Source organism: Lathamus discolor, chromosome Z (assembly GCF_037157495.1).
Source record: "Lathamus discolor isolate bLatDis1 chromosome Z, bLatDis1.hap1, whole genome shotgun sequence".
Taxonomy (NCBI): Eukaryota; Metazoa; Chordata; class Aves; order Psittaciformes; family Psittacidae; genus Lathamus; species Lathamus discolor.
Window position 1 is genome coordinate 12571122 of NC_088909.1, and position 12106 is coordinate 12583227.

At 51.7% G+C, this 12106-nt stretch overlaps 1 protein-coding gene across 1 annotated transcript; it reads left to right on the forward strand.

The window, feature by feature from the left end:
• The first annotated feature begins 2851 nt into the window (after positions 1-2851).
• On the forward strand, positions 2852-5645 carry CEBPA (CCAAT enhancer binding protein alpha). Its single transcript, XM_065663155.1, has one exon. The coding sequence runs from the start codon at positions 3090-3092 to the stop codon at positions 4065-4067; it is 978 nt and encodes a 325-aa protein (XP_065519227.1). The 5' UTR covers positions 2852-3089; the 3' UTR covers positions 4068-5645.
• The last annotated feature ends 6461 nt before the right edge of the window (positions 5646-12106 follow it).

Genomic DNA, 12106 nt, shown 5'->3' on the forward strand with positions numbered 1-12106 from the left:
CTGTTTTGAATTGTGGAGCACTTCTTTTGTCCTCCCCTAGCATCCAGGCAGTGAGATCTGCTTTGAGATGGAAGAATAGCACCCTCAAGAGTTGACATTGCTGCTTCAGGGATCCATAGTATGCAACACACGTCCTTCCTCTTTTAGGAATATTAACTCCCTGACACAAGGAACTGAGGCAATGAGAACAGAAGTTTTCTCTTGACATAAGAGTTGAAATATTTGGACCCAGTTACTGGATGTGAAATATGCATATGTGCTTGTCTGGGGTATGATCAGGTTCTAAACGTTTTACTTGCCTTTAAGGAAGGAAGGACAATAAAAAGATGAAGAATTGTCTTGTTTGTCTAAGTCTGGGAGCCTCATTTTATACAATTTGAACAGAAATTTATGTTTTCATGTAAAAAGAGATTATTTAAAAGTTCTTAACTTTGATTAAAGGGGTCTATGTAAAAAGAAAAAAAGATACCAAGCAAACCAGTCCTTAAATTGTGGGGACTTGTTCTTTAATTACAGTAATTAGGAATGGAATCTGATCCTAAACTTTCTGATTTACTTTGAATTTCTTTTAATATGTGGTTAGGCCTTAATTTCAGAATGATTGTAAAATGTGAGAGCATTTTAAGACTACAGAGGCGTAGGTATCGTTATTAAATGACAAACTTAGTTATATGCTTCTGCTGTTTCATGGAGCACTGACCTTTTATTTTAAATGTCCGCAGCCTGTTCCTCTTTCTGCTGACTTGAGAGGTGGATAAGGCCTTTTGAAAGCTCCCAGTATAAACTGCTTACCAGCTGCTACTCCAGGTGATATTCCTCCCAGCAGGTAAAAAGTCCATCTCTGGGTTTGTCCCTTTTCTGTATTCACTTGAGTAGAACAAGCAGAATTTGAACAGTCAGGTGTAGTCAGTGGCACTTTACTCTCCACTCTGAAACACCCCAAACTTGCTCCTGTCACAGACTTGAGGCTTTTTCCTCCATGTCATGACTTTGTTCAGAGTTCTTCTTCCTAGTGTTTGGGTTGCCCAGACAGTGCTGCAGCTCCTGGGATGGCTGAAGCACCTCCTGCAGCACTGTTGCTGCAGTGAAGCCAACACGTATCTTTTTGTAGATACTGTGTATAGAAAGAATTTAGGATTGATTTTTAATTTTCTGTTGGTATCAAAGGGTGAAAAGTATATTCTGTACCCTGTCAATTAATGTTTTCCTGCTGTAATCACAGAATCCATTCTCCTGAGAGAACACTAAGAGTGCAAAAGCCAGCTGAACCCCTGGTCTCTCTTTTGCTCATGAAACAGGTTCCTGTATGCATTGTGTGATACAAAAACGTGGGCTCCTGGTATGATGTAATTTTGTTTCTTGTTTTAGAGTTTGTCAATTGTTTTTAATTGCAAGGAATCTGTCAAACCCTTTCTGAGCAAAGAATTTACTGTTCCAAGTTTCTGTTTTACTACAACACCTATAAATGAGAATTGCAGCAATTTCCATTATCTTTTTCTCCAGCCACCACTATGTTTGAGTCGCTTTCTCTGCAAATCTTCCTGTCGCAATTTAACACCTGCACCTGCTCCAACGGCCTGGACTTGTCCTTTTTCTACGCGCTTTTCAAAGGGACCTTCTGGAGTATCAGAGCTGAATGCCCGCGGAGGGGATGTGCGAGGGGGAACAGCTACATCTGCTCTGCACACTGCGAGGGACCGCAGCGAGGGAACATCAGGCGCATTCTCACCCCTCCGAGCTGCAGCTGACACGGGGGCTCCGAACAAGGCCGCGGCTTTATACCGGGGCTGCCCCGGGAGAGGGGTGAACCGATCGCCTCCTCCGAAGCCGCCAGGAAAAGGAGCCTGGGAAGGCGCACGGCGTCTCGGTGGGGGCTGCTGCCGCGCCGGGGGAGCCGGAGCGGCCGGGCCAGCTTTACCTCGGGTAAAGGCGGGCGAGGGTCGGTGGGCGCAGCGCTCCACGGGACACCGCTGCCCGTGCCTCTGGGGTGTCTGTAGTCACGGTTACCTGCGGGGTTCGTGCGGCGGGAGCAGCGGGAGCTCCGCGCCTTCACTCGACCCCTCCCGCGTGCGGTCAGAGACGCGGGGCTGCCGGAGGCACCGGGGCCGCTGGCCCGCAGGTGGCCGGAGATGGCAGCTCCTGCGGGCTCGGCTGCCAGACAACGGGCGCAGAGAGGACGATCCCCCCCCGGCGGAGCGGCGCTGGGAAGCCCCCGCTTCCCCCCGAGGCCTCCGCCCCGGCCCGCTGGGCGCTATCCCGGGATGAGTCCTAGCGCCGCCCGTGGTCGCCACCGGGAGAGTCCCGCTGGTCCCGCCGGTGCAGCCGGGCCGGCGGTGCCGGTCACCGGTGAACGTTGCCTGGGGTCCCGCAGGGGAGCCCGGAGGAGAGAGAATTCCCGCCTGGCCAAATATTTGCAAGACCGCGCGGGTGACGGTGAACGTCGAGGCTTCCCCCGCGGCGCGGCGGGGAAGCCGCTGGGGCGGGCGGTGGAAATGTACCCGCTGCCTGCGGCCCCTCTGCCCCCGGAGCGGACCCGGGCAGCGAGGGCGCAAAGTCCCCGCGACGTTTCCCGGGGCCTCTTATCAGCGCGGAGCCTGCACGGCGGGCGGAGCCCAGCGCGCAGCGACCGCCAAGCTCGGGGCGACAGGGAGGGGGAGCGGGGTGCGGGGGTGCGGGCGGCTCTCTCTGCTCCCCTCAGAGGGCGGCTCTGCCCGGCCGCGGCGCTGGGGCCCGGCGGCGCGGTGGTCAAAGGCTCCCAGCAGGAGGTTCCCAGCAGGACACTAGAGGGCGATCCCTGGTCCTGCTGCGGGCGTGTATATATACGGCACGCAGGACCGCGGCAACCCACTAGCAACAGGGCAGGCGGGCAGGCGAGCAGGCAGGGCTCCGGCGGGCTGGGGCGGGAAGCGGGCTCCAGGCGCGCCGTACCGAGCGGTGCCGTTCGCCGCACGAACGCGCCGTGCAGCGCGGTGCCTTTCGCCGCTGGGGTGCCGCGGGATTGGTAGAACCGTCGCCGCTGCCGCCGCCGCCCCGTCCGAAACCTGGATTGCAGGAGCCCTTCACCATGCCCGGCAGATTGTAGGTGCTTCATGGAGCAAGCCAACTTCTACGAGGTCGATTCCCGGCCCCCGATGAGCAGCGGCCAGCACCACCAGCTCCAGACTCCCCTGCCCGGCAGCGCCTACAGCTACAGAGAGGCTCCCTCGGCGGCGGCACCTGCTGCGGGCGGCGCGGAGCTCGGCGACATCTGCGAGAACGAGAACTCCATCGACATCAGCGCCTACATCGACCCCGCCGCCTTCAACGACGAGTTCCTGGCCGACCTCTTCCAGCACAGCAAGCAGCAGGAGAAAGCCAAGGCCATCCTGGCCGGGGATTTCGACTTCCACAGCATGCATGGGACCGGCGCCGCCGCCTCGGCGCCGGGGCACCAGCAGCAGCACCACCAGCAGCCGCTCTTCGGCTGCGTGGCCGGCTACATGGACGGCAAGCTCGATCCCCTGTACGAGCGCATCGCCGCGCCCGGCTTGCGGCCGCTGGTGATTAAGCAGGAGCCCCGCGAGGAGGAGGAGGTCAAGTCGGCGGCCCTGTCGGCCCTGTACCCTCACCACGCTCCGCAGCAGCACCCGTCCCATCTGCAGTACCAGATAGCTCACTGCGCGCAGACCACCATGCACCTCCAGCCCGGGCACCCCACGCCGCCCCCCACGCCCGTGCCGAGCCCGCACCATCCTCACCACCCACACCCCCCCGGCGGCCTGCCCGCCGCCGGCGCCCTAAAGATGATGCCCGCGGACCACCGGAGCAAATCGAAAAAGACAGTGGACAAGAACAGCAACGAGTACCGGGTGCGCCGGGAGCGCAACAACATCGCGGTGCGCAAGAGCCGCGACAAGGCCAAGCAGCGCAACGTGGAGACGCAGCAGAAGGTGTTGGAGCTCACCACCGACAACGAGCGGCTGCGCAAGCGGGTGGAGCAGCTCACCCGGGAGCTGGAGACTCTGCGGGGCATCTTCAGGCAGCTGCCCGAGAGCTCGCTGGTGAAGGCCATGGGCAGCTGCGCCTAGCGCCGGGACCCTCGCTGCCCTCACTCACCTATAGATACTATACATAGCAGAGCGCAGCGATCTCAGATTATTTCAGGGTGGGTGGGGGGGAGGGGAGGGATGATTTTGTTTTGTTTTGGGTTTGTTTTGTTTGGTGTTTGGGTTTTTTTTTTTAACAATTAACAACTAATACGAGAAGCCAGGCAGCTGTAGTATTAAAAGGTTTGTGCCTTAAGGATGACACATGAATAAGCTGAAAACATGGTGGGTTTTCTAAGGAGAATGAGGAGGGAAAGGAAGGAATTAAAAAGCCCACGTGTCTACACAGGGTAAATCATAATAGTAGTAATAAAGCACGCATAGGAATCCAGATGTGCCTTAAAAGCTAGCTGCAGGAGCTTTGGGGCTTTCTGTTCCCCCCGGCCTGGCGGCGTGCGAGGAAAAAGGGTGAGGGACATGCAGGCTTGAGGAACAGGGCACCTGGGGATGCTTGTGGGGTGCCCTGAGCTAGCCTGCAGTGCAGCAGGCAGGGGTGGCGGGGGGAGGCCAGCGAGAAGAGGGCTGAGAGACCTTCAGTGCTGGATGCCCGTTTGGAGCACCGAGGTGTGGGGCAGCTGCAGGAGTGCTGCCAGGACTGCCCCAGCCTGGCTGGGCTGCCTCTACTGAGCCCTGTCCCCTGCCTTGGCTGGGAGTGGGACAGGGGCCACCACTGCTGCAGGACCAACGGATGGCCTGGGACTGATGCAGCAGCAGCCTGCAGGGAATGTGCTGGGCTCCCGCCATCGAAAGGAAGAGCAGGAGTGTCTTGTACTGTATGTCACGACGTGGCGAAGCACAAATGAATAAATACCTATCGATGCGGGTATTTACTATGGACTCTTAAGTGTATTTTGCTTTATTCCATGACATTTAGCTCCTTTCTGAGTCTCTGTCTGTCCAAGCTGTGCCTCATGTAATGTGAAAGCCTTTCCGTGTATACTAGCTACACTTTATTTTTATTGCTTTACTTAGATCTTTGCCATCACACAACTTTCTTATCTGGTGACAGAGACTATGCCCTTGTGCTGCAATGTTATTTTATTATTTGTGTGGGAGGGTGAGTGTGAGTGTGTGTCGCCTTCCTGGGCTGGCGGCTGCCTCCTGGCCCCAAGGCAGGGTGCCTAGGGGGATGCAGGCCGTGAGGCTACAATGGGGCCAGGAGGCTTGTCGCTGGTGCTGCAGCACCTTTGGACTCTGGAGTTTCTCCCAGTGTGAGAGAAAGACAAACAAACCAACAGGCCCCCCTTCGAGGGAGCGCTGGCAGCAATGCAGAGTGATTCTTCCTGTCATTGCTGCACAGAAGTTTGTCCAGTTGAATGGTTTGTCCGGTTGATGGGAGAAGAGACCACGATGGGGATGTGAAGCTGCTCCTAAGCGTGACAGCAGAAGCGCAGTGCTGGGGGGGTGTGTGTGGTGTGTGTATGGGTATGTATACATGTATGTATATGCACACACATTGGTGTTTTTGTTTTTTTTTAATTTGGGGGGGGGAAGCTGCATATAAAGTGTGTCAGAAGTCCTGGTTACGTTCATAAATAAACAGCATATATTCTACCATAACCACCTGCCTCTCAGTGTGTTTCCAGTTCTTCCTCTGCAGCAGAAGCGTGCTGCCCTCCTCTTCCTCCAGACCCCCTTCTCCCTGTCCAGCACCAGTGACCTTTCTGGAGCGCATCTCCCTCTCTTCCCCATCCCCGAGCAATAAACACACGGTTGCCTTTAAGGGAACGGCAGCTTCCCCGGTGCTTGCGGTGTCGGATGCACGGCCGTACCAGAGCCACCTCCGCTCGTCCTCACGCCACCCCTCGCTGGGCCGGGACCTCCTCTATCCTGCGGCTCCGGGGACACGCTCCCGGGGCCCGAGGCCCGGGTCCTGGCCGCGAGGGTCACGCAGTGCCGCGGGGCACGGCGCGGGGAGACCCCGCTCCGCTCCCCGGCCCTTCTCGGCGAGACGCGGCTCGGGCCCTCCCCTCCCCTGGGGAGCTCCGCCGCGGCCGGGTCGGGCGCCGAGACACCGCCCGGAGCTGTACGGGGCCCGGGGGCTCTGTGGGTTCGGGCCCCGTCCTGCGCTGGCCCGGCGGCGGGCGAGGGTCCCTGAGGTGGCGGGGACACCGCGGTCACCTCTCGGCCTCCGCTCTGCGGGCCGCGGGCCGGGGCGCTACCTGTGCGGCGGCCGGGCGCCTGGAGCGCGGCCGCGCCGCAGGTGCGTGAAGAGAAGAGAAGCCGCTCGGACCCCCTCAGATCCAGCCGCGGCCCTGCTCCCCCTGCTCCCGGGGAGCCGAGCGGCAGCCCCGCGGCCGCCATGGCGTGTGGAGCACCCCGAAGGGGCAGGCGCCCGCCCGGGGATGCCCGGCCATGGGGCCCTGTCCTCACAGGGACTCCTGAAGAGCCCCGAGTGCAGCCGGGCGTGCCCCGCGCGGGCAGCCGCACCGCATCGATGGGGAGGCTCTGAGGGTGCCGAGGGGCTCTGCCTCCTCTGGAAGCAGGGTTCGTGCCGGTGTGCCGAGTGCAGGAAAGGTAGGGCTGCCCCTCCGCAGTCCACCATAATGGTCTGCGAGCACTCGCTGGTCCGGGTGTCAAAAGATACGCGAGGGGCAGGATGAAAATCTTTGTTTTCCACTTAGGTGTAAATTTCTGGCTGTTTTCCATAGGAATGGTTAACTTCCAGTGGTATTGGGCAAAAATAATGACTTTTACTTGTGCTTCCTTCCTCCCCCGGCCCTGCAGAGCTGTACTCCCTTCGGGTATGATGTGCCTTACTGAGTAATGCTGTCCAACGTGTAAAGTGGGGAAATGCTGTTATCATTTGAGCAAAGATTATTGCAGGGTATATGTGGGAGGGACTGTAATCTAGTGGTTAGGGCATGGGAATACAGTCCTGGTCGTTTTGAGTTATGTTCTGAACTATGACTCACCGTGTGTGTGTGGTTTCAGCAAATCATTTCTGGCCTTGGACAAAGCAGATTTTTCCATTAATTTAAATGAACCGTGGATTAAGCAGGTCTTTGGTGGCAGAAGAATTGACCATTCTGTGATTCAAAATTAGGATCACCTATCTGCCACAAAGGTGTTTCAATAGTTGTATAAACACAGCATGCCCCAGAATACTAGAAAGGGTAAATTACTGATAGCAGAAGAGTGTTCAGAAACACTTGCCTTAAACACAATGCCAAAATGAGCAGCATTCCCTAATCCTAACCCTAACTGCAGGCTGAGCCTTCAACAAGGCCCACAGCCAGGGCCTAGACAGAACAGTTCTGACAGCACAGTGCTCTTTTGCAGCCTCTTTGTGCTCGTTGCAGCCTGTGCTTTGATTTGGCACCCACCTCCCACCCTTTTACAGCTGCAGCTTTGCGCTGTCTCTTCCTCTCAACCTGAGTCCTCGCCCAGCACATGGCTGAACCTTCAACATGTCCCGCTGCCCAGTTCTCACTGTGGTGTGTTCAGAGATGTTTGCTTCAACACCAGGGTCAGCGTGAGTAGTACTGCAGCACTCCAGTCTCATGTGTTACCCCATGCTATGCCTGTTTCAGACGTGCATTAAATGGAAAGGATTTTTATGCACTGTCTACTCCAAATACTGCAGGACAGATGGAGCTGAAAGGGACATCTGGGAATCAATCATCTTGTCCAGCATGTTCATGTGAAAACAGCTGCCAGTCCACGCTGCTGCAGAAGTGGATGGCAGGCAGTCTGTACTGCTGCAGCATGCCATGGATGCAGCAGGTAAGTGCGGCAGCACTGTGGCCAGGGGCTGGCCTTGCATGTGGCATTGCCACTCATCTCTCCACCCGCACACAGCCTGCACCAAGGCTGTTCTGGCTTAGGCAAAGGCTTGAGCAGCTCCAGCGCTGGGCGGGGTGGAGTGGGTGTGTGTACACTCAGCAGCATTTGTCTGCACGACTGCGGGGTGGCTTTTTGAGATTCCCACCGAGCCTGTTCCTTTTACATGCAGCAGTGCTGCGATGCTGCCAGCCACTGCCCGCCCTGCCGCACAAGTGTGCCTCTGCAGTCCTTCCTTCTCCACCCCTCACCAGCCCCAGACGTGAGGATGGGGACACAGAGGGCTGAGACATATAGGTGGGCAGTGACTGAGAGGCCAAGCGAGTAATCACATGTTGGGGAGGAAGGGAGTAGTTGTCTGCCAGCACTGTGTACAGAGTTGAGGGATTGCTCACAACCGTAGCACAGTCCTGCAGCAGGTTGGGGGTGGTGGAGGAATGTCAAGATTTCTCTGTGATTTAATTTTCTTTTTCCACTGCAACAGGCTGTTTGCCTCTAAGGAGCTTTTGTGCCTCATCCACCTGCTGCAGGGGTTTGGAGGATCAGCACAGGTCTCGGAGTGCTTCACATGAATTTCCACACTGAAAGGGAGCAGTGGAAGATATTTTTCTTTTTAGGAGAAAGCAGGTGCTTCACAGTGCTTTGTGCCTACTGTTTGGAATTTTCTGGTTGAATTGGGTCAAACCCAAGTCAATGGTAAAAAGAATGGTAGATGTCTAACTGGGTAAAGGCAGGCCCATGCCCTCTCTTGGTATAACAGATTGAGTAAAATACAATGTTTTATATATGACATCTCTGATTCTGAGTATCTCTTTGTCTCCCTGTAATGAAATCTGTGTTTCTACAAGTGAAATCCCATGCAGACACACACCTTGCATGGAGATACCCATGTTTCAGTGTGATATGAAACTGATTGAAAACGTGATATGTGGTTGAAAGAGTGATATGAAACTGATCCGAAAATGTTGTATTACCTTTGAGGTAACTGCATTTTAAAGCCAAGACAGCACTTAGTATTAATAAGCATATCACAAGGAACTTCAGAAGAATTTGTCTGCTCAGATAATTCCTTTCAGCTCATATTATATTATTAGTGTTTTAGTTTTTGTTTGGTTGGGTTATGTTTGTTTGTTTGTTTTAATGGTACTACTTAGTATCTCAAACTTAGGCTATGCACTCAGATAGAGAAGTCTTGCCCTTATCCTGAATACAGCTTTGCTGGAAAATCAGTGTATGCTTGTACTTCATCGAACACCTGTATATCCAGAGTTACCCAGTTCTGTGTAGGTAGTCTGAAACAATCAACTGTTTGGAACACAGACTGTTTTATGTCATTTCCATTATCATGCTTCTCCTCAAGCTGTCCTGGCAGGGTAAAGCCAGCATGTTTACATTTACCTTGCCTGCCAAGCACTTTGCTAGAGACTTCCACAAACTCCATCTCTGTGGAGGAGTGATGGGCTGATGTCTTAAGGACTCTGTGAGTATAGCTCTTTAATTGGAAGGGAATCCTCACAAAAGGGGATCCAATTCATTTACTCTGAATATTAAAGTGCAATTTTCTTAGTTTAACACCATCTTATTTTACTGCAGTATTGCATCTTGCCTCTGAAACTAATAGTTAACCACGGAGAAAGACAGGTCTGGCAGAATGGGAATCAGGCATTATATTATCCCATGAGTCACATACATGCAGAGAACCAAACAAGTGTCAGCCAATGGCTTTGAGCCCAAAATATGTCAAAGAGGAGATGCGTATCTTCATTTATATTAAGTAGATAGAAAGCTTGTTGCAGTTCCCATTAAACAACTTGGAGTTCTGCCACTGACTTTAGTGGGAACAGGATTGGGCCCATGCAGCGGAAGCTGGCTCTGGCCTGCACTGACTGTATTTACTGTGCAGCTCAGGGCAGCTTTTCTTTCAGCAACAGTTCCTAGTTGACAGAATCAAGACCTCCCCTAGTTTTAGGCATTACTCCTTCCTTTGTTAGGTTGAGAACTTCTCCTTTGAAATGTGAGGATGCTCGGCAGTAGGCAGCAGTGAGCGCTTTTCTGAGTGCAGCTTCTCTGAGAGTCAGTAGCATATGACTGTAGAGAGGGGTTAGCACAGCACCTTTTCTGAGCAGGGTTTTATGATTTCTAATTCTTTACATTTAAAATAAAGAGCCGTATTTAGGAATTAACCCCACTGCAGGCATTTGCACCACTTTGTATGGCAAGATCCCATTGGAGTCAGCAAAGTCATGGCTGAGTAATGCTTCAAAATGTTTCAGAGCTTTCTTGAATACTAGGGAACTTTTGTACCTCAGTTGTCTCACTCTGGGTGTTCTCTCCACAGCTTCTAATGTATCTGGCTGTAGATTTGCCTCAAGAACCAAATAAATCTAGGGCTGCTGATGTGTATTGGATCCACCATGTGATTTGTATTGAAGTTCCTCGGTGAGAGGAGATGCTGTGAACAAATACCATTAAGTACACCCAAACCAGCAACTGTGAGATCAGGGCTGAAGGCCAGACCTGCTGTTGGTCAGTAAGTACCACATATTCTAGCTATTATATACAAGCTTATAGTCATCTCTGTAACATATACGCTTTACTTTCGTTGTGTTGTCGTTTATACAGTGGGATTTAATTTGCTTTGGTGGAGCCAAGTTCAGTTTGGTGGATTGGGAATGTATATTAACTAACTTTTTAAGTTATTTTCACGTTTTTATTGACATGCCAGTTCAGTTAAAACCCTGATGACAGAGTCAGGCTGAAATGAGTGTCTGTTGTTGATTCATAATTGTGCAAATTAGCATTTAGAATTCTCATAAAATAATATAAAATTTGGAAGGCTATGTGCCAGTGCTGCTTGCTTCATTCCAGTCAGCAACCCTCCTGTGTTTACTGGAACTCATGTTAAATACCAAGAGAATGGGATTGTCAGAGTTTTCATACCAAAAATTTCTTGACCTATCTTATTATTGGTTGCAGAATTAGCTTATTCCAGTTGTTTCTGGAGGCTAGGGGGGTTGCTATTGACTGCAATAAAACTAGGATTCAATTCCCTAGACTGTAGTTTTAAGAATAGCACTTTATTATTTGGCTTGCTAAGCAAGGAATGTATATAATAACTCTATTGGCAACATTTATTTGAAAAAGTCAGTATATGATTACCACATGAAAGCATCAAGTGAACATGTTGGTAATGTAAATAAATAAAGCTCTAGGTATGCTGCTTTATGTTTGCATTGTGAGCAATAACATTTGCAAATATCACATCAAGAATTCTGAGTTGATAAAACTAATTTAAAGGGCGGCCTTTGCTAAGGCAAATTCCAAGTGGAAATTTCATAAGACCCGTAACTATATATGTCATTAGGTAATATGTGAAGAATGTAATTCACGTTTTTCTTTTAGTTCATGTAATTTACTTAGTAATTTGATTACCAAGTAGCGTAGGAAATCTGATTTTTTAACTATCAGTAATATAACTGTAACTTTAATTTGCTAATCTGTACATGGAAGAATTCTTTAGAATTTTAAACAGTGACAGATGTTTCTCAACTTGACTGGTGTTTGTTGTTCAGTAGCTGAATATATTCCTCAGGGTTACAGTGACCTGGATTATCCCTGCAAGAGCTTATGAGCATCTGGCAGAGAGAGGGAGAGTTCTAATGTATTCATCTGATCAAGTGAAATTTGTGCTTCCCCTTTCAGTGGAGGAGATTTCAAGTAATGAAAACATTTTAGTGCTCAGCTAAACAGTACATAGTTTGGTGCCTGTATTTTGTGCTTATAACTGAGCAATGTTTTTTGAAGGCTTAAGTACTTCTGTCAAGATGGCTGCTCCATGCCCAGTACAGGTTATAGGTGTCTTTTCATTGGTTTCACTGAGCGTTACTGGTTGACTCGGAGGGACTGGTTGACTGGAAGGACACCTAGTTATGTTCTTTCTTGGGTATGCTGCTAGTAGAGAGAAAGTTCATGTATTGATCTGGCTGCTCTTCCCTGTGCAAATCATGCAGTTAATGGTGATAGAAACTCAGTTGGTATCTGAGCTCTGCTTGTTCACTGTTCAGGCACTCTGCTAACTGAGGAAACAGGGCTGAGTAAATGAGCACAGCAAGACTCTACCATGAGTCTGGCAATGCCATTTCCAGTGCTGTGGTGCATGTAAAACGTGGAGAAAGCAGGTTTCCCTTTGTCTGCATGGTGCTACAGTACAGGTCATTGCAGGCCAGCTATGGGCAGCC

Excerpts from the sequence above, each read along its gene's own strand:
- CEBPA (XM_065663155.1), top strand. The coding sequence starts at position 3,090 with ATGGAGCAAGCCAACTTCTACGAGGTCGATTCCCGGCCCCCGATGAGC.